The sequence below is a fragment of the Balaenoptera musculus genome, chromosome 5 (genome assembly GCF_009873245.2).
Source record: "Balaenoptera musculus isolate JJ_BM4_2016_0621 chromosome 5, mBalMus1.pri.v3, whole genome shotgun sequence".
Taxonomy (NCBI): domain Eukaryota; kingdom Metazoa; phylum Chordata; class Mammalia; order Artiodactyla; family Balaenopteridae; genus Balaenoptera; species Balaenoptera musculus.
The window spans coordinates 22,557,507-22,579,749 of record NC_045789.1 but is presented as its reverse complement, the minus strand read 5'-3'; the positions used below and the strand labels follow the sequence as shown (position 1 = coordinate 22,579,749).

Below are 22,243 nucleotides of genomic sequence, written 5' to 3'. Positions count from 1 at the left end.
GCCGGTCACCTCCCCACCCTCATCTCCCTCTCCTCCTTTGTGGGATTGGAGGGTGGGCGGTCCCTTCTGCAGGGACATCCAGGTGCCCGGCCTGAAGGGGGCCGTCCTCACCAGCCCTCCAAGGGTTTGACTGTGTTTCAGAGCTCAGTTACTTGCTGTGTCTTTACAGGCATTTGTCGTGGCATAGCCGCTAAACCCCGTCACATTAGTTGATACTTGTGTAATTCTTTGACATTTATGGAGTGCTTTATGTACCTATTTCTAACTGGAGCCCCTCGGTGGAACGAACCAATGACGTTTATTCATTTCACGTGCCTGACTCATTTTATGGTCAGCGGAGATTTGCCCAGGGGATGAGTGACGGCCCTTGTACCGGTGCTCCTGGGATAGGTAAGGGAGACCAAGGCTCTGAGAAGCGCACCTCACACCTCAAAGGAGTGAGGACCACAGCAGCATAGCCACCTTCTCTCCAGAGTTTCAGGACCCTCCGAGTGGGATCCCACGGAGCGGTGTGGCTTCGAACTGATCGGCCGTGGTGCCTGGTGCTGGTGTCACCCCACTGGTTTCAGGGCACCAGGCGATGCTCTTGGCAGCGAGAGATGAAGAAGTTTCTATAAAAATCTCTGCAAACCTGATGACTCTGCAAAGGCTCACCTGGATTACACTCCTGTGTCCTTGGCAGTAAGAACCACGACCTTCCTTCTGGAATGGAACAGGACAAACCCGTTTCTGAGCTTTACTGACCCCCAGGCGTCTTACACACTAGCAGTAAAGGGAGGCTTCTGTTACAACAGCAAGATTGCAATCCCTCTTCTAAACCTGGGGTCAGCAAAGAGTAGCCCAGTGGGGAGAGGTGGGCGCAGGAATCCACCAGTTTATAAAGCTTGATGGGAACACGGCCACACCCATTCATTTCCACAGTGTCTGTGGCTGTTTTTGCATCACAAAAGCGGAGTTCAGCAGCCTGGATGAGATGAGATCTTGTGGCCTGCTAAGCCTAAAATATTTACTCTCTGGCCCTTAACAGAAAATGTGTGCCAACCCCTGGTCTAGAGGGTTACATGTGTGCTTATTCACACTTGGCCACTGAAGGAAAAGGGGCTGGAGCCAGATAGCTGCCTGGACCAGAGCTATCTTCCCAGGCCCCTGGGTGCCCCAGGGAGGCGGCAGCCCCTCCTGCCCACTTGTCCACGCTCCCGTGGCTGTGTTTTTCCTCTCGTGTTCCTGGAGCCTCAGCTCACACTGGTCCACAGAAGTTGAGTGACTGGCCCAAGGGAGGCGCCGCATGGATTAAAGGCAGATTTAAGCCTGGCATCCAGGCCCCCTGGCAGCCAGTCAGCCCTTGCCTGCAGTGTTATGCCACATGCCTTCTTAGGAGTTCACTTACAAAGCACCTACTCCTCGCCAGGCCCTGTCTTCAGCACACCACGTGCACCATCTTAATTAATCCTACCGCTACCCTAAGAGGTAAGGCGTACCATTGCCATTTTGAACTTGGGGTAACTGAGGCACAGAGAGATTCAGAAACTTGCACACACACAGCCAGCAAGCAGACAGAGCCGGGATTCTGCCCCAGGCTGTCAGGGGCCAGAGTTCTCGTCCCCGCTCTGCTTTGCCTCCCAAGTCACAGCACACTGCACACTGCGTATTGCAGGTTCTGGAACTCAACTTAGGTTCAGTCCCAGGCTGGTCCCCCTCTGCCTGGCCCCGAGCAAGTGGCTTCCCTTTGCGGAGCCCCCATTTCCTCATCCACAGAAAGGGGGGCACCTCACTCACACGTGGAGAGGATTGAACAGACACAGATGAGAAGCCATCTGATCAGCCCGCAGGGCATCTCAGGTGGGCACAGGTACCAGTTTGGTATAAACTGGAGCTTGGGGTATAAACGATTTTGCCTGCACCCAGATGAGTGAAACAGATAGGTCAGCCAGTATTTGCAGCCTGAATAGTATTTGCAGCACTCAGATGAGTGAAACAGATAGGTCAGCCAGTATTTGCAGCCACAGGGCATCTCAGGTGGGTACAGGTACCAGTTTGGTATAAACTGGAGTTTGGGGGTATAAACGATTTTGCCTGCACTCAGATGAGTGGAACAGATAGGTCAGCCAGTATTTGCAGCCTGAATAGTATTTGCAGCACTCAGATGAGTGAAACAGGTCAGCCAGTATTTGCAGCCTGAATAGAAGGCCTTCTCTTGTGGGTGGGGAGTAGGGGAACCCAACCCCCATTTTAGGGAGTTCACTCTAGCTGAGACTGGGGGGCTAACCAGAGGCGGGGAGCCCCACTGAGGCTTAGGCAGCCTGGGCCGAGGGCCAGAGCAGAGGGACCTCCAGAAGGACGAGCACAGGATGCGGAGGCAGGTTGGATGTGATGGAGGGAGAGGGAGGGATCCAGAAGCTGCCCTGATTCCTGGCTCTGCATTTCAGGGCCGGGGCTGCTAAAACAGGGAACTGCGGGGAAGGAAGAGGTCTGGAATGGAGGTAGAGGAAGCTGTCCGTGATACTAGCATTACACCCGTGTCTTTTCCCCAGCTTCCAGGAAGCAGGCTGGGTGTCTGAGTTCCCAATGGGTGCCATAATTTCCCACAAACTGGGCAGCTTAAAACAACAGAAATCTATCGTCTCACAGTTCCAGAGGCCTGAAGTTTGCACTTAAGGTGTTATCAGGGCTGTGTTCCTCTGAAGCCTCCTGGGGAGGATCCTTCCTTGCCTCTCCTAGCTCCTGCAGCCCAAGGCATCACCCCAGCCTCTGCCTCAGATGCCACATGGCCTTCTCCTCTGGGTGTCTCTGTTTCTCCTTCAGTGTCTCTTATAAAAACACTTGTAATCAGGTTTAGGGCCCACCCAGGTAATCTAGGAAGACCCCATCTTGAGACCCTCAACCTGATCGTATCTACAAAGACCCTTTTTCCAAATAAGGTCACATTCACAGTCTCTGGGGGTTAGGATGTGGACATGTATTTGGGTTGGGGGGGGCAGGGGGGAGGCACCATTCAACACACTGCACTGGAGAAAAATACATCGCGCTCAGCCAAGGGGTGGGGACCAGAGCTAGTCTACCTTCTCCCTTCATCCTCTCCGCATGACCTGCTCCCCTCTCCGCCTACCTGTGTCTGACAAACTTTCCTAGGAGGGAGAATCATTCTTAGCTGCCAAAGTGTGATTGAAAGTTAAGCAAAAGCCATCAGGCACTTGGTGTACAATTAGATGGAAAAATAGAACATGAATAATTCATCCAGCTTTGCCGGGGGGAGGGGGGCTTGCAAATGAGTCTAATTATGCTCCTTCCCGAGAGAGGTCAGTCCTGCCATGAAAAAAGCACCGGCTACACATGGGATTCATGCAGCTGATCCTGAAGTGGGCATGGGGGAAGCCACCTGTGCGTTAATCCTCGAAATGAAAGGGCGCTCCAGGGTCATACTCAACCCCTGATTTTGCAGATAGGGGAAACCGAGATTTACAGATGGAAGTGGTTTCTGCCTGTGGAACTGAACATTCCAGAGAGAGGTAAAACCAGACACCTGGCCCAAGGCCCCCAACTTCCAACCCAGCACTGGTCCTGCCAAAGTCCAGGCCACTGTGTATGGTCAAGTGTCTCAAAGTCCACAGGCATGTGGCCACTCAGGCGGGGGTCCCGGAGGAGTGTTTGTGGTGTCTGTTTGGGACGTAATTACCGTGCTCTGGAGGCTTCCCCACGCCTACTTCGCTGGTCAGGAGTCCGTCTCCAGGCCCCTGCTCTGTGATGTGACCATGGGGATTCAGTAGGGACAGCCCCTCTCGATAATTTGGCTCTCACACACCTGATGGCCAGTGAGGAGCTGGGCACCCACAGGGAGATCCTCATCCTGAGACGAGCAGAGCCAGAGGTCTTGGAGAAGCCGTCCAGGAACTGGCTGACCGTGGACCCGGTGGGATGGCCACGCCCTGAAGGACGCTGTGCTGTCCTGGAGGTGCTGGGTCAGGCTGTGGGCCCTGGGATTCAGAGGCACACATTGGCCATGACGGTGCTTTTGTCTTCCTCCCCCAGCATCAGGTGGAAATGAAGCTCTGAGCTTCACATCATCTTTCCCCAGCACCCACTGTATCCAGTCCTTTGTTTGAAGCAGCAAGAGAGATTCCCCGAGTGATGCATAGGCTGTAAGAGCCGTGGTCCACGGCTGTTGATGGGACCCAGGCATCGGAGACTCTGTCTCCTCAGCCCACGCACAGGGTCCCCGGTCCACGTGGGTTCCCCCCTCGGCCGGCTCTGTGTAGCCCTGGTTCAGGCATGTTAGCTGTAGAGCCTGCAGACATGACTGAACCCCGCAGACTTAGCCATCATGGCCTCGTTCAGAGTTCTAGCAAGTGTTTGCAGAAGGCAGGCCACAGCTGAACATGGTTGTTGTGACGCTGTCAGGAGCGGTTAGAGTGATGCGGGTCACGGGAAACAGGAAGCAGGAAGCACGTCCACTATGATCAAGCCAAAGGCAACACCCATTTGCGTGGCCTTGGCCCCTACGTGAGTCTGGGACCAGGGTCTGGGGGCCTGGGAGAGGAGGCTGCACGCCACCACACTGCCCTCCCTCTGGCCACTGGCGTCCACAGCCTCCCAGGTTAGAAAGATGGTTCATAAAGCCCAGTTTCGGTCTCCATGAGCCAGAGTTCAGACATCATACCTCTGATCCCTTCTCTGTTGGACTGGATTCTAGAACAGCTTGAGGCCGGGAAGGAAAGAGTTTGGACACTGGCTCAGTCAAGAGGGTTAGGTGATCCTGAAGCAACAGTCAGAAAGTCTCAGAGGTGACAGGAGCCTGCCCATTGTCCCCTGAGGCTCACGGCACAGCTCGTGCTGGCTCTCAGAACTTCAGCCTGGAAGTGACACGCATCACTTGTCACTTCTGCCCTCCATTCACTGGCAAAAGCAACAAGTCACAGCGGCCTGAGCCCCCTCAGGCCGGGTGACAGGTCTCCCTGGGATGTTCAGGGAACCACCTGCAAGGAAAGGCATCTTCACTCCCTGAGGGGTGAAACACGGTAAAAACCCACGTCCCCTGACAAGTGACACAACCGGGATTCAAACCTGACCTGTGTGCCCTAAGGCCTGGCACTTCTGTTTCTCCCAGGCCCTCTTCGGCTTTGGTGTCCCAAGTCCTGTGGGAGAACCTCAGTCCCCGTTTGCAGAACATCTGACAGGTGCTGTACTCATGTGCATTTCTTAAACGACGGCACTTTTTCTCCAGACACCATTTTAAGTTCAGTAGGAAATTAAAGCCGTTCTAAGCAGGCAAAGTCATCAGCGGGGGCTCAGGCTGAGAAGGATGGGGCTGCAGGTTGATGTTGATGGAATTCACATTCCAGAAGTCTTGGCTGTTTTTCTCTCTCAACCTTTAGTCTCACTTTTTCATGATTTAATCTCTGCTTCTTATCGTACCAGAAAACAACAGTTTCCTGGGAAACCAATTCAGGCACTGACGACATAGCTCCTTTTTTCCCTCTCTTTCTATTTTGATGTGATTCTAAGTTTCTGGTTAATGGTGTGCTTCTAGCAAGCAAGATTTGAGCATCTGCACAGAGACCCTCCTCTGATTGCACAGATTCAACCATCTTTTCTGATGTTTTATAAATTCTACTGTTTACAGAAGTCAGAAAATGTCTCTTTCTTACTGAGAGAGGAAGCAGCCTGGGGCAGGTGGAGGAGGGGGGTGCTGACAGCAGATGAATGTCAGAGTTTCAATCAGTATTTTCCAGATAATAAAAAATAATAAGAGCACCTGACATTCATTGGGCTCTGCGATGTGTTAGGCAGTTGCCAAGGGCTTTGCCTCTTCTCATCTTCACAGCAAACCTATGAGGATAGAACTGTTAGCCCATTTTACAGATGAGGAAACTGAGGCATGGGGAACTGGTTGGATGGTGGGGGGACTCACCCAGGATCACACAGCCAGGAGGTGGCAGAGCTGGCATTCTCTGAATCCACAGCTCACATGCAAAGAAGAGGGAGGAGGGGGCATTTCCATCAGAGGGAACGGGCTGTGCAGAGCCCCCACAGGGCTGGAGAGACCAGAGACCGAAGGTGTCGCTGTTCGAGAGGAAAGTGCCTATAGGGCAGAGCCACTAGTAGGATCTGAAGCCGGAAAGGTAGAGAGAGGCCAGGGTATGCCAGGCCTAGGATGCTACAGCAAGGGGTTATGATTTGCTGTTGTAGGCAACGGCGAATGGACAGGAATCCAGCCTCACCACTTACTGCTGAGTCACCCTGGACAAGTTGTTTACTCTCTCTGGGCCCCAGCATTTCAGTCAGAGATACTTCCTTTCCAAGCAACAAAATTCTTGACGCTAAACAGAAAATGGACTTATTGGGTCCTATATTTAACCGTCCAGGGGTTACCGTTTTCGGGTGAATCCTCACGCAGGATTCTAAAGGTACTGACAGATCTTTCTCTCCATCCACTCTGTCTTTGGGGCGGTCTGCCCCCGCCCCAGTCTCCGGGTTTCCCCTTGTCATGGCAGCAGATACCGTCCCTTCCTCTCCACACCACCCAGCCCGCAGAGACGACAGAGCTGCCTCCCAGCGTTCCCAGTATTCCAAGTCTGGAGCCCCTCCACTGGCACATGTGACGCCATATGCTTATCCCTCGTGACTGTGGGTGGGAATGGAAGGCACAGATTAGAGCTGAAAACCCAGAAAGGCAGAGAACCTTTTCCCCAAAGCAGAGTCTTGATGCTGTGGGCGGAAGGGAGTGGGGGCGGGGGTGTGGGAAGGGCGGGGGGGGGCGGGGGTGTGGGAAGGGCGGGGCGGGGGAGGAGGGGAGCCAACCGATACCTGGCCACTCAGCTCAGACACGATTCACAGAGTGACGGGGAGAACTGCAGTTGTTCACCTAGTGTGTCCACAGCCCAGCATGTAGTAGGCACTCAACAAACGCTCCTGGCCTCCTGCTTGGCAACTGAAAGAGGAGGGGCAGAGGGGAGAAGCCTCAAGGGTTGCCCTGCGTGGGGCCGGGCAGCGGATGGGCACTGGCTGGAGAAGGGGCACAGGTCAGGAAGGAGGCGGCAGTCCCGCCTTATGGGAACAGTGGACGGGCACCCAGAAGGGACAACCAGCAGGCTGTTCGACGACAGTCAGGTCTGCAGCTTGGGGACTCCGTGGCGGGGTGTTTGTCCAGGAGTCTCAGGAACGGAGCCAGCTCAGACGCGGGGCAGGTGGGTGCGCCGAGGAGAGGCGTCGGGAAACCCGAGGGTCTCCGAGCTGGGAAAGGCAGAGCCGCGAGGGCGCCCTTCCTTCACCGCCCCTTCCTTGACTCGGCCACCCAGACATCGTGGACATCAAGCCGGCCAACATGGAGGACCTCACGGAGGTGATCACCGCGTCCGAGTTCCACCCGCACCACTGTAACCTCTTCGTCTACAGCAGCAGCAAGGGTTCCCTGCGCCTCTGCGACATGCGTGCGGCCGCCCTGTGCGACAAGCACTCCAAACGTAAGTGCGCATGCCCGCCAGGGCCCCCGGCAGCGGTAGATGTGGGCGGGGCCGTCCCGGTGCTGGAGCCCGGCGGGGTGGGCGGGGCATGAGGGTGTTCCGGATGGGCTGGGGGGGAACTCAGTGTCTCCTTAGCGCTGCTGGAGGGGGCACCTGGTCCTGCCACCCACTGCCTCTACCCCAAGCCCCTCCACAGACGAGGGCCAGGGAGCGAGCTGGGCACTGGAAGCCAAGAAGGGACCACATGCAGCTGTCACCTTCTCCAGGAAGCCTTCCCTGATCTCCACATTGGGCCAGGTCCCTCCTCTGAACCCCCAGAACCCCCAAAGCTTTCCTCTCACAGACTAGCCACACCCTGTGGAATTTTCTGTGGCTGCTCCGTCTCCCCCAGCAGCCTATGAGCTCCTTGGGGTCACCTCATGCTGGAATCCACCACAGGGCCAGCCATGGTGTTGCCACAGAGGTGCCAAGGAGATTCGGGGCTGACCAAGGTCCAAGGGAACCTCTTAAGACAACCACCACCGCCACAGAAGAGCTCACACTGGACACTCTGAGTCAGGCGCCCCACCTCTCTCTCTACCTGCATCAGCTCATCTCATCGTCGCACGAGCTCCCAGCGGGTCCCGCACAGAGGGCAAAACTGAGCCTTCAGGGAAGGGCCCAGGTCACCCACACTGAAAAGTGGCAGGGTGGGACTGGAACCCGGGACTCTGGGACACCCCAACCGGTGCTCCTCACCCCCGGGCTGAGCTGCCTGGTGCTGGGCTGTGCGGCAGCTCCCCACAGATGCGGTTCTGCCCACAGATGCAGTTCTGCCCACAGATGCGATGCTCCCCACAGATGCAGTGCTCCCCACAGATGCGGTGCTCCCCACAGATGCGGTGCTCCCCAGAGGCACCTGAAGGCAGAGGGTCAGGCCACAGGGTCGTCCCTGGATGACTGCAGGAGTAGCAGGGGGCAGGGGGCAGATGTGGCCCCTGCCGGGAGGACGGGGGCTTCAGTTCATCTCTGTGTCCACCCCAAGTGCCTACAGCAGTGTCTGGAAATACACACTTGTTGAATGAATGAACGAGTGAACAGATGAATGAGCGGTGGCCAGTTGGCCCCTGGAGGGCTTATCAAAGTCTGGGTGAAGGAGGCAGAGGGCTGTCGGGAGGGACAGGGTCACCGTCTTCCCCCCGGGAGCCTGGTTTCCCTGGGCAGCCAGAGGGGACAGTGCTGCCGCAGCCCCCAGGCACTCAGGCCCAGGACTGTCTGCAGCCACCAGCCCCTCCTCCCTCCTCGGCCAAGTTCTGTCCCCTAGTCTCACCCCAGCCCCCTTCTCCGGGGTTGTCCACACACTCGCCCGGCTTTCCTCCTGTCCACAGCCAGGCAGGATGTCCGCTGTCTGGGTCTGCACTTGTTGGAGCTGCAGTCCCCCGTCCACGAGCCCCAGGGCTCCCCCAGAGGAACCCTGGGAACACCCCCTCTGTGTGCGACGAGCCTTCTCCCGAGGGCTGAGCTGTCAGCTCTCAGGGCGGCGAGGGCAGATCTCCCTCTCTGGGTGGAGCGGGGGCCGGCGGGGCACACACAACCATCCAGGCAGGCTGTCTGTACCTGCCATGCTCCAGGCACTATGCTTGACACAGGGGTGCAGCAGGAACCAATGGACAGACAATAAACTCCTAACTAGGTGGTGTGATGTCAAGAAGTGGTGAGTGGTGTAAACAGCCGCCAAAAAAGCAGAGTGTAGGGAGGGTCATGTCAGTGCCACTGACTGAGGAGGTTACAGTGGAACGGTCTCTCTGAGGTGCTGAAGGAGTGCGCCGTGCAGATCTCTGGGGGAAGAATCTTCTAGAAGGGGGACACTGCAGGGGCAAAGCCTCCAAGATGGGAAGGCACCAGCGTGGCCAGATGATGATGTCTGTATAATGGAATATTGTTCAGACATTTAAAATACTGACTTAGGAGGTTTTTAATGACATGGGGGAATGATGTTTAAAGATTCCGTGGGGGAGAAAAGCAAGGCAATGGCTACTTCACCGAAAGAATGGAAACAGAAAAGCATGGAAAGAAATACTTCCAGAAATTGTCCCTGAGTGTGTGTGCAGGAAGGATGGAATTTAGGGAGAATAGAGATGGTTTTGTGTCCGCCCACGCTGCTTGAATGACGTTCTTCGTGGGCTGGATGTGAGAGTCAGAGCCCCTCTCGGCTTCTGTAACTGTGTTAGCTGGTTCCCTGGGGTCTGAACAAGCAGCCACCCACCAGGGCGGCCACCACTCGTACATTTCCCCAGCCCAGGCACACAAGCATAGATTCCAGGCACGTCCTCGTCATACGCCTGGTGGTGTGCAGCTGCATGTGAATCAGCCCACAAAGTCAAGTGCAAGAGCTGTAACTTTATTTTGATGACTCAACCCCATTGAATTTCTCATCCCCTCTCCTGGGGCTGCAGTGAGTATTAATTAACTATAGGGCCACGGAGAAGTCTGCCTCTCCAGAAGTTCCAGAAGGCTTTGGCACGGCCAAGGTATGAAGGGAGGGACATCGCACCTTCTGACCTTTTTCAGTGCCTGGTGACACTGAGGGCAGGAAATTTTTGCATAAATGCAAAAATTATGCTTTTGGCGTAAATATTCATAGATGAAGTTGGCCTTTAATTTTCTTTGCCTACGCTCTTTGCCCAGTTTTAAGATGATTGTTCTCTTGTAAAATGAACTGGCTGATTTCTCTTTTTTTCCCTAGAATATTTAGTATAACATATCAGCTCCTTGAAGTCTTAGTAAAACTCAAGTGTAAATCTTTTTTGATTATTGGTTTATATAGGTTTTCTATGAGAGTTAATTTGCATCAAAAATGTATTTTAAATTTTTCTAGAATTTTCTTTTCATGCTCAAACTCAATATTCTGCACTTTCTCATTAATGCCAGTGACAGGATTGTTCACCAGTCTTTGTACAATACATTGCAGCTTCTGTTTTCCTTCCCTCATTTAATTTGCCATAAGTCGTGAGTAGAGGAGATATCTGCCCTGCTGTCTGCTTTCTCCAGATCACGTTTGTTCTTAGCCCTCGTCTGGCAAGGAGACGATTGCCAATTAGGTTGTTATTTTTAATCAGAACAAATGGTTGTTATTGGAGCCAGGTCTTTTTTTAAAGAGACTTGGAGGTTAGGACCCGTTCTTTGCATCTCACTTCTATCCATTTACTCAGTTACTACTCAGAACTCAGGGGATGGCTGATAGAGACACCCCCAGAGATGAATGGTCACAGCATCGTTTTCTCAACAGATAAGACCATGATTTTCTGTTCACTGAAGGAAGGGCGTCCCGGATCACAAGTGGATCACGTGTTGACTTCTGCCGTTGGGCAGATGAGGAAACCGAGGTCAGAGAAATGCAGTGGCTTCCCCAGGCTCCTCCCCATCAAGGGCAGAGCCAGGAAGCACGGGCTGCTTCTACCCAGCCCACAGCTTGCTGTCTTTCTCCAAAGCAGTAGAAATCCGGGTCTTTTGTCTGCTAGTCATTATGACAGGGTAACCATGGAAACGACTGTGCTTGAATCCTCAAAATAGGCAGTTATTTCTGCTTTTCACAGCACAGAGTCTGCCAAAAGGAAGGGCTGTGCCCAAGCACGAAGATTCCCTAGAATAGGTGGTAATGGCAATCGCTCCCCCTGGTGGAACCCCTACTCTGTGACAGCCCGATGCTGGGTGAAGCAGGAACCGCAGTTAACATTGGTCAAGGGCTTGCTACACACCGGGTGCTGCTCGAAGTTTACATCTCATTAAGTCCTGAGAGCTACCCTATGATGGAGGTACTCGATTATTCATTTTATAGATGAGGAAACCGAGTGTATTGGTTTCCTCTGGCTGCTGTAACAAACAGTGGCTGAAAACAACACAGATATATTCTTTTACAGTTCTAGAGGTCAGAGGTCTAAAATTCAGGTGTCGCCAGGTCTGCATTCCTTCTGGAGGCTTCGGGGGAGAATCTGTTTCCTTGTCTTTTCCAGCTTCTAGAGGTCACCCACGATCCTTTTCCATCTTCAAAATGCATCACTCCAACCCCTGCTTCCATCATGTGATCTCTTCTTCTGCCTTTGACCTTCCTCCTTCCCTCTTATGATTACAGAGGGCCCACCTGGAGAATCCAGGCTAATCTCTGCAGCTCGAGACCCTTAACTTACATCTGCAAAGTCTTGTCACGTGAGGTAGCATGTGCACAGGTTCCAGGGATGAGGATGTGGCCGTCTTTGGGGGCCATTATCGTTTATCACACAGAGGCACAGAGAGGTTAAGACATTTCCCTAAGGTCACACAGCTAAGTGGAACCAGGATAGAGGCTCCAATAGTCTCATGCCTATCAGCCTGTGTTCTTTCTCACTTAATCTTCACAGAAGCCTTGAGAACAAAGAACTCTTATGGAAACTGTGGGTGAGCCAGGTTCATTTAAAGGGTCAGGGTGGGGTAGACTCCCAGGACTCATCCCTGGTAATGGATCTGGGGTAGAAAGACCAGACCTAGCCCCCCTCTGTTGGAGAGGCTCCAGATATCTGGGGGCAGAGCCAGGGTAAAGCCCCCAACAGAGGGCACAGCCAGGGCCCCGTAGCTGGATCCTGAGGCCCGTGTGGCAGGAGCAGAGTCGGGGGAGGTGGGGGTGAGGTTAGAGGCGCACGGAGAGAGGAGCACATGTGGAGAGCAGAGGGTCCACATGCAGAGGACTTTACAGACCATGGCGGGGGCTCTGGGTTTACTCTGAAAGGACGGGAGCCACAGGGGGCTTTGCTTGGCTGTGTTTTAATAGGAGCCCCCTGGCTGCTGAGAGGAGGGTGGAGGTGGGGACCAGCTGGGAGATTAGCCCAGTAACCCAGATGAAGGGTGCTGATGCTCCGAGCAGGGTGGGTGCGGTGAGCGGAGGGGGTCGGGTCCTGCATCCGCACGGAAGGTCGGCTTTGCCCACGGGCTGAATGGAGAATGGAGAGTGAGAGAGGGTGAGGGGTGGCCGCAGGCTTTGTGCAGAGAGAGGGCGCCTGCCTTTATGGAGCAAGCAGACTGGTAAGTAAATGGGAGCGTGACAGCGGGCAAGTTTCTGAAGGCTTTGCGGCTGCTCTGATGTGGTCAGCTTTGACTTAAGGTGGTCGGAGGAGGCATCTCTGCACCTTGAAGAATGAAAAGGAGTGAGCCTGGGACGAGAGGCGGCAGAGGGAAGGGGGTGAGGGCCCTGCCGCGCGAGGGGCTTGGCTGCAGTGGGGTGAAGGGACAGCTGTGGGGTGCGAAGACAGAGGTGGGGGGCAGACCCTGCGGAGCGGGGGGCCACAGTTGGGGTGGATGTTATTTTGTCCAACGGGGTCCATCACACGGTGCTGAGCAGGGGACAGTTATAAGCAGAGAATGACAGTTGCTAACTCCTCATCAGTGAGAGTTCATTGTGCCCACCGCCTTAGAGTGACTGCCCATCCCTGCTCCCTCTGCACGGCCTCAGCCTTCCCGGTGGCGGGGTGTCAGGGGCGGGAAGGTGACCTCGCAGGAGGCACCTCCCCAACAGTGGCATCGTGCGGGAGCGACAGGTACCCTGTGATCCACAACCCCACTGCTTCTCCCTCTGCTGCAGGGACCACCCCCCACCCCAGCTCCTCCTGGAGCGCAAGGTGGGAAGGTGGGACTAGGCTGGATGCGTGTGCTCGTCATTCAAGTGGAGGTTCTCGTATAATTTCAGAGCAGAGGAGGGACCCGTTGCCAGGGCAGCCAGGGGCAAGGACTGGGCAGGGCCCGTCTGCTCCTTCAGGCCCGTCTCCTCCTGTGCTCTCCACCTCCGCAGACCTGCAGCCCCACTTCCGTATGTCCATGTTTCTCTCCAGGGTTTCACTGCCCTGCGCCATTGTCCCTGAGCGTGTGGCTCAAGCCAGGGCAGCTCTTACATCAGCCCTGAACCTCCCTTCATCCCAGCCCCATCTGATCAATTCTGCCTGCTCAGTTTACCCCCCACTTCCCCACCCATGCCCAGAGAAGACCATCCACATGCTGACAATGAGGAGTGGCACATAGCTGGTGCCACTGAGAGGGACACAGAGCAAAAGCCATGGGCCCCCAGAGGCCACTTCTAGCAGATACAGGTTTCACTGCTGTGCCTAGATATGTAAGTGGCATCATACCAGGTGGGGAAAGAAATATGTCAGGAAAGGCACGGGGAAGAGGCCACATGGGCAGGCAGCACCAGAAGGTTCTGTTCACTCTGTGAGCAAGACTGTGCTCTGAGCCTGGTTCCAGGCTGGGCAGGGATGCCGGGATGACCAGTGACAAAGGCAGAACCCCCTGCCCCAAGAGCTCACAGCCCCATGAGGTGACCAGGCATCCTCACTGATGCCATACAAGAGGGCATCCCGGGGCTGTGTGGGCAGCAAGGGTGAGCATTTGATTTCTTTGGAGAACATCTGGACAAGCTGCACAGAGAACAGGATGTTTGAGTTGGGGTTCTGAAGGATGTACAGGAGTTGGTGAGAAAGACAGAGGCTAAAAATGGGAAAGGAAGTTTCAGGGAGAGAAAACAATGTGAAAAATAACTATAAAAACAGTTATGCAGTTTTATTGAACAGCTACTCAAGTCCCTCACTGGGCCAGGTGCTTCTAGGTGTTACCTCTGGAGGTCTCACCATGCTTGTCCTCCAGGTGAGGAAACTTGGGCTCAGAGAGGTTAAGGGGCTTGCCTGAGGTCACCCAGAGCTTGGCTCTGCCCTGCTGCCTGGTATATGGCAGGGCAAGGGTTAGGATAAGGCAAGCGAGATGCCTAAGTCACAACATTGAAGGAGGCATTCATTTAAAGTGACCCCAGAGTGACTTGTTCAGTGTGGTGCCCTAGGGGTCTTGCTTGCCTCACCCTGTTCGAGGCCCTGCGAATTTGGGCATGTGAAGCTGGAGCAGCAGGCCGGTTGGGGCCCAGTTAGGAAGGAGCTTGGCAGCTACATGTGGGATCTTGAACCTTGATCCTGTGGGCACTGGGAACCATGGAGGGCTTTAAGCAGAAAAGGGACACCTCAGAGTCGTGTGCAAGGCTGGAGAGGAAGGCTGGCCCGCACCTCAGGCTTCACTTCTGTTTCCTTGGATCATGGGTGCTTCAGAACCTCCCCAGGGTCCCTTCACTTCACTTCACTTAGGCGAGGGTGGCGGGAAGGGGGGTCCTCACCCTTCCCCCGTGTGTGACAGCGGTGACACCCAGAGAGGAGGATGCGATTGTCAGGGAACCAGCTAGGGCCACGAGAGCCTTAATTATGCAAAGTTATTTTTTTAAAAAAACATCAGACAGAGATTTCTGCTGTTTCGGAGCCCTCCAACTACAAAATAATTAGGGCAGGGGAGAGAGGTGGGATGGAGCCCACCACGAGTGGCAGGGGCTCTGGGATGCAATTCTTTAAACTCTTGACAGCAATCATTACTGTGAAATGTCCTTAGTGATTCCGTCAATTAGAAAGGAGACCCTCTTATCTCTTATTAATGGCCTGGGGACGTGCAGGTTTTGTGGGGGGGAGGGGGAGGGGAGGGATTGATATGGAAGATTCTGCAGTCTTTTTTTTTTTTTTTTTTTTAATAAATTTATTTTATTTATTTATTTTTGACTGTGCTGGGTCTTCATTGCTGCTCACGGGCTTTCTCTAGTTGCGGTGAGCGGGGGCTACTCTTCGTTGCGGCAGGCAGGTTTCTCACTGCAGTGGCTTCTCTTGTTGCAGAGCACGGCGCGCGGTCTTCAGTAGTTGTGGCACGTGGGCTCAGTAGTTGTGGTGCACGGGCTTAGTTGCTCCGCGGCATGTGGGATCTTCCCAGACCAGGGCTTGAACCTGTGTCCCCTGCATTGGCAGGCAGATTCTTAGCCACTGCGCCACCAGGGAAGTCCCGATTCTGCAGTCTTTTGACAAATAATAGTTGTATCAAAAATTTCATAGAAATATTTGACAAGAAAACGAAGAACTTCTGGGTATAACTTTTTTCAGGCTTGTTAATATCCTTCCCACTAATCTTTTTCAGTTCTGGTGCTTTTGTGCTTAAAAAAAACCATCAGAAGTGCCCAAGTACAGCCAGAACTGAGGCTGCAGTGGGCCGTTCGGTGCTTCTGTTATCAACTATGGATTAGGTCATCCTCGCAGCCCTTGACCTTTGTGGTTTCCTGCTCCTGAAAGCTAGCAGAGGACGCAGCCCCTGGCTCTGTGACATCCAGTACGGATGCTCCTCTGTGATTTTGGTCCCCATCCGCCTACCGAAACCCCACAACGCGTGCCAGGAGCTCTGCAGGGTGCAGGGCGGAGTGAGCTGGACCAGCCCTAGTGGTTCAGGTGGAGGCTGGAGGAATCCACCGAGGCAGACGAGGGGTAGAAAGTCGGGGTGCAAGAGACAGACCCCGCTTTATGCTTTTATGTCTTACCTTCTGTCTGACGCCTAGCAGCAGAGGTGCTAATTCAGTCGAGAGAGAGTTCCTGCCACATACCAGGGAAAGTGCGGGGGGCCACCCAGATCCCTGAAGAGAGTTTGAGGTGCATCTTCTTTCAAACCCTCTGCCCCATTTCTCCCAAGTATTAGGTCTATACCCCTGTCCATTTAAAGACAATACAGAATCTCAGTGCTTTAGTTCAAGTAAGAAATCAAGTATTGAATTTGTCTTTATTCCAGGCATCTGAGAGAAGAGGGAAATGTCATTGATTTAAATTGTTTGGCTTAACAAAGAAAAATTACGAATGCGTATACCTGCAAAAATAAAGGTGTCAGTGTACCAGGGCACAAAACACGATTATGTGAGATGACCAATCACAATGCAGAGGTTTTAGAGGCTAAAGGTGACCCACAGGGAGGTCTCCTCCCCACTGCAAGGAGGGGAATCCTGGAGAAAACCAAATCTTGCCACGCCCTTCCTCTCTCCGAGCCTTTCTGTGGCTCCCTGTTGCCTACAGGATGACGCCCTTCCCGTGGCTTACAGCCCCTCGCTCTCGCCTTTCTCAGCCTACGTGGCCTTCAGCTCATCCCTGTCTCAGGGCCTTTGCACGTGCTATGACTTCTGCCTGGAGTTCTACTCCCTGGTATCTCACTTCATTCAGGTCTCTGCTCAGATGTGCTCTCCCATAGAGGCCCTGTCTATCCAAATCACCAGCCCCCATTTCTCTCTGTCTCCTCACTTTATCTTTCTTCCACCACGGCCCAACGGTATCGCATGTCACTGAGTTTTACTGTCTGTCTCTGGGAGGAGAATGTGGGCTCCAGGAGAAGGGGGTGTTGCTCACTGCAGCATTCCAGGGCCTCAAACAGTGCCTGGCTATGGTGGGCGCTCAATATGGACTGGTTAACTGAGAGGATGAGTGAATGCATGTAGGCATGACCACATGAGAGCATCCGATTGGCATGAAATGTTTCCAGCCACCCTGCAGAGGGGAGCTGGGCAGCAGTTGTATCTCTGGGAAAGGCAGGAGCAGTGTCTACCTTGGACAAGAAGAACGGGTTCCCAGATGGGGGGTAAGGGGCTGGGACAGACCTGGGAAGTGGGATATGGGACTTTCCCACCTAGGAGGGGCCAGCAGGAAGGGCACTCCTGTGAGCCTCTGGGGACATGTGATCAGCTCTCTGCTTCCCTGTTTTAAGCCTGGAGCCTCGAGACCAGCAGGCAGGGCAGCCACTCAGCCGGTGCCCGTGGGGACAGCTGGGCAGGTTGTCAAATGTTTAAAAGTCCTTCCAGACTGGCTGTAGATGGCTGCCCACCCGCCACCCCATCCTCTTCCCTGACCCCCAGGCCCATCCATGGCCCAGGTCCTAAATGGTCAGCAGGGACCCTAATTTCCATCCTGCTGCAGCACCAGGGCCACTGCAGGATCTGATTGTCCAGTGAGGTGGGCAAACTATTGGGACAGCCAGCAACAGACATGGAACTTGGAAGAGCTTGTCCTGCTGCCTGGGAACCTCCTTGTGTCAGGAAGGCCTGGTTATGGGGGAGAGCAGGGAAGGGACGCTGCTTGGGGAGCCGCTCACTGCCCACTCTGGGATCTCTGGTAAAGGCAGCAAGCTGTTGCCTTCAGGGGTCAGGTAAGCAACTTCCTGTCTGGAGCAGCTGAGCTAAAATAATAGGAGGCGGGTGGCAGGCAGCAAACGGGACTCAGGCTGCATCCCTGGTAGCGAGGTTTGATTTTGCTACAACCCGCATGGCAGCCAAACAGAACATACCTATGAGTGGGGCTCGGCCCTGTGTGCACCATGAACAGAGGCCCCAGAGCCAGTTAGAACCACAGGCAGTGCCCAGCCTAGTCCCGGACGTGGTCCAGCACCTTCAAGGATGCCCGGACACCTCACAGTCCTGGCGTTTGGCATCACCAGCAGGAGGCAGCAGAGAGCAGCACATTGAGTACAACTCTGGGTTCAAATCCCTCCTCCACCACTTTTTCCAGCTCTGAGGCCATCCATGCCTCAGTTTTCTTGGCTATAAAATGGGAATATTAGTGGTACCGACCTGATGTTTTTATTGGGGGGTTAGATAAGGTAACACACGGGAAAGGCTCAGCACAGAATCTGGCTTAGAGTAAATGTTCAATAAACACTGTTCCAAGAGCTGGTTCTTCCCTCTTTGGAGGATCCATCTGGGCCTGGGCCTGACCTGTATTTAGTTATAAGTTTGATGAATGAATAAATGACCTACCGCATGAGCCCAGAGTGGAAACGGAGTCGTCTGTTGCTTGGACCCCATGGGTGGGAGCGGCCCGGTGACGGTGGTTGTTTTTGTCTCCGCAGTATTTGAAGAGCCCGAGGACCCCAGTAACCGCTCCTTCTTCTCGGAAATTATTTCCTCCGTGTCGGACGTGAAGTTCAGCCACAGCGGCCGGTACATGCTCACCCGCGATTACCTCACAGTCAAGGTCTGGGACCTGAACATGGAGGCGCGGCCCATAGAGACCTACCAGGTGGGCACTGATGCCTGGAAAACCTCGCAGCCCCTCTGCGGGTGGGAGACCCGCGGCCGCCCTTCCCTGTGCTGAGAACTCACACTGAGGGGCTTTCCCAGCTATAGGGTGGCTTTCATAAGCCCATTTTGCAGGTGAAGACACTGAGGCTTGAGAAATCAGGCAGCTCATCCCACATAGCTCAGCCAAGGACGGACAGGAGAACTTGCTCAGCCCCGCCTCACGGGGAGCTGTGTGTCATCTGCTTCTGGCTCCCGCCCTGAGGCAGGGCTGTGACTAGGCCTGCAGTCCAAGGTCCAGGGGAGGAAGATGAGCATCCGGCTGGGCTCAGTTTGAGGGTGCAGACGATGGCTTCCCTCCCCCGGAGCCGGCGTCTGCAGTCCTACCATTAACGCAGGCTAAGCACTGCCCTCTCCCAGGGAGCGTCCCTAGCTAGTGACACAGCGGTGAAATGGGAGCGGGGTACGTTTCTAAATCCTCAGTGCAGGCTTCTTCAGCCAGGCATACAGGATGAAGCATGGGACACCTTCCCGGAAAGTCGTTTATTATTTTTCTGTTATGATTCATCCATATATATTAGGGAGTAGAAAACAAAATTCACGTGATGTTAAAATATGGCGGGGACTGGAAAGAAATATGGGACTGTTTTAAAGCTGCGCCAGTTATGTCTTTAGCTGGGGCAGTCTGGGAGGCTTCTTGAAGGAGGTGACATTTGTGCTGGACCTTGTAGGATGAGTAGGATTTGGTTGTGCAGATGTGAGTGGGAAAACACGCCCCCCAGAAGACCCAGCCAAACCCTCATAGTGTCACCAAGTATTGGGTGCACACAGAGTGCCACATATATTTTTCATCTCTATTCCTTACTGCCCCTGTGAATGGGGTGATATCGGCCCCACTTGACAGGAAGGGAACCTGGGATGCTGAGAGGTTAGGATATGGGGAGCTGCCTTACAGTTGGGCAGTGACAGATTCGAGGCCCAAATGGGAGCTGCACAGCCCCCTTCCCTGTCTTCCTTCCCTGCCAAGGCCTGGGGTAGGGCAGTGTCCTGGGAGGCGGAGGGGCCCCACTGGGAAGGGGCACAGAGCTGAGACTCGTAGCAGCTAACTGACTCCCCTGGGTCACAGAGGGGCAGAGCCAGGAGTTCAGGCTTCATGTTACCCATTTACCTGCCCCTTCCGCCACCCGGAGGGCAGGGCCATGTCCCCGAAGAGAGCTGGCACCCAGGAGGCCCCGTGGGTGCAGAGCCTGTGGGATGGGGCTACAGTCAGATGGACGCAGGTCATGGGGCATCGCCATCTCTCCTGCGGTGTCTGGTAACCCTGGGAGAGGATCCTGGTCTTCCACTTGTACGCTGTGTGACTCTGGGCCAGTTACTTAACCTCTGAGCTTCAGTGCCCCATCTATAAAACGGGACAGGTGGCATCTGCCGAGATCACGCTTGAGAGCCCTGTGTGAATTCTCCTTCCCCTTTTCTCCATGATGGTCACCAGTGTGCGCACGGTGACTATGGTCCTCAGGGGACATGACCCTATACCAAATAGTCACTTACATTTGATCCCAGAATAGCCCATGAGGTGTGTGCTCTTATCACTTTAAGGATGAATAAACCAAGGCTCAGAGAGGTGAAGACACTGTCCAGGGTCACACAGCCAGGGAGGAGCAAAGCCAGGATTTGGTCCCCTTTGGCGTTATTCCCTCTGTCACTGTAACTGTCCCCTCTCTGGCCACAGCTCAGGGGTCGGCCATGTGCCAGGCTATGGACCCTTCCCGATGAGCAGGGCTCAGTTGGGAGTGCCGTCCAGACCCTGGAGGGCACAGCCCTGCTCAGTGAGACCCTCCTCGTGGAGGGGGGCCAGGACTCTCGGGGTGCCCCCCTCGGCTCACCCCGTCCCCTTCTCTCACCAGGTCCACGATTACCTTCGGAGCAAGCTCTGTTCCCTTTATGAGAACGACTGCATTTTTGACAAGTTCGAATGCGCCTGGAATGGGAGCGACAGGTAACCTCAGACCTTGGACCCCACCCACCTAACTAGGGACCTTCCACTCTGCAGGGCCGGCTGGTGACCTGGGCGGGATGTGTCAGGGGAACTAACTGTTATCAAGCCTGAGGAATCAAGGTGTTCCAAGGAGCCCCAGTCTTTCTTGTGGCAGGTTCGAGCTCTCAGCTCTCAGATTCAAGGGCAGAAATGAAACGTCACGTTCTGAAACTATACCTAACGTCCATGTGGAGCCCTGTTCTCCTGAGTGGTAGTGGAAACATCTTTAGTCAATTCCTGGTCCCTCACCGTGCAGCCCCTTCCCCAGGTTGTCAGGAGTGAGGGCTGTTCAGGTGCCAGAGCCCCGAGGCGGGGAGGGCTTTAGCCACCGGTCTACACCCGCCTCCACCCTCCTCCGGCCATCGTGGTTGTAGCTTCAGGCCCACTGGGCTCCGGGGAGCATGGCGGAGCTCCTGCACCTTTTGGGGCTGGGGGCGTCCACAGGTGCAGCCGCCTCTCACAGCCCCACCCACCGGGGAAATGGCTCTGAGCCTGACCTGAGTTCCTGCTTCCCCATCACCTGGCTCAGCCCAGGGCGAGTGTGGACAGGGAAGGCCCAGGGCAGGGACCCAGCTGACCAGACCGTGCAGGGATGGAAAGCACTCTGGCCAGGAGATCGGCCTGTCGGCCGTCACACTTCACTAGCGGAGCGGGTTTGGCGAGGGAGAAGGGGCGGAGGGAGAAGGGGCGGAGGGAGAAGGGGCGGAGGGAGAAGGGGCGGAGGGAGAGCCGGCAGCCTTCGACTCAGGTGCCATCCCGGGGTGCGTCCGTTCACATGGACCCCGTCAGTCCTGCGTGTCCGGCCGGGAGCAGCCTGGGCTGTCCCCGATTTCTGAGTGTGGCCGGCACCGCCGTGGTCATGTTAGAGCTTCTGTGCTACCACCTTGAGTGGCTGTGAGCACAGACCCACCGGGACCACCAGGGAAGATGGGTGGGGACCCAAGGGGGGTCGAGCTGCTGTGTCCAGGGTGGGGCTCCCCTAGAGCTTCTGCCAGCATCCTGGGGCTCACTTGGCCTGAGGAGTCTCCAAGTGGACAGTGCTCTCAGAGGAACCAGTACGGTGGGTACAGGGCATCCGCTGAAGGACACTTAGAAAACCAGGTGGAGGCCCTGGCCTGAGACCGGGCTGATGCAGCGGGGTCAGAGGGGACCCGCGGCACTCCCTCCAGGGGCCTGCCCCCAGGCTGACACACTGGGGGTTCCCCAGGGATTACCGGCAGTAGGTCTGGGGCTGGGGGGTCTATTAGAATCTCAGAAGACGGCAAAAAGGGGATTACACACTGTGTGTGTCTGCCTGTCTGTCTTTCTGTCTTTATGCGTTGGGCTCCCAGTGGTTGCGACCACTGCCTGCCTTTCCTTCACATCACCGCCAGGGGGCGTCCATGAACAGGGATCCAGGGCTTCCAGAGACAGGAGCCGCCTTCTCTTCCTGGCTTTCGGGTGCCCAGCCTGGAGCTGCTGTCCTGCCTCTCACCCACCACTTCCTGCCATGCACTTTACATGCCAGCCACCCCAGCCCTGGTAGTCCCTGCCACCTTCCTCCACAACCCGCTCTACTCCCACCCCCTGGCACCCTGACCACACTGCACCTGGCTCACTCCTGCTGTCACGTCACTTTACTGACTCAACTCAAGGCCACCTCCTCCAGGAAGCCCTCAGGGTCCTCTGCATCTTGACACCCCCAGCCTCCTGGGTTTTCCTTCTGTGCCTTTGCATTTATTACATGTTTTCATCTTGCCTCTGTTTGCCTTCCCCACTGGTTGAGGTGCCCCTGGGAGTCGGACTGTAGCTCAGCCCATCCTGAGCCCCTCACTTGGGGCCTCAGGAGTGTCCAGTCAATGGTTGTTG

General features: G+C 55.0%; 1 protein-coding gene across 6 annotated transcripts in view; it reads left to right on the top strand.

Moving 5' to 3' along the window:
• The window catches only part of PPP2R2C (protein phosphatase 2 regulatory subunit Bgamma), a 165,710-nt gene that overhangs the window by 106,937 nt on the left and 36,530 nt on the right, over positions 1-22,243 (top strand). For all 6 annotated transcript variants that reach the window (XR_005019941.1, XR_005019940.1, XR_005019939.1 and 3 more), the window contains 3 exons: positions 7,293-7,457; positions 18,189-18,358; positions 20,265-20,356. Coding sequence is in view for 3 of the 6 variants with exons in the window: in XM_036852383.1 (XP_036708278.1) it covers positions 7,293-7,457; positions 18,189-18,358; positions 20,265-20,356 (427 nt within the window). In the remaining 3 variants the exon portion in view is untranslated. The remainder of the gene's footprint in view (positions 1-7,292; positions 7,458-18,188; positions 18,359-20,264; positions 20,357-22,243) is intronic.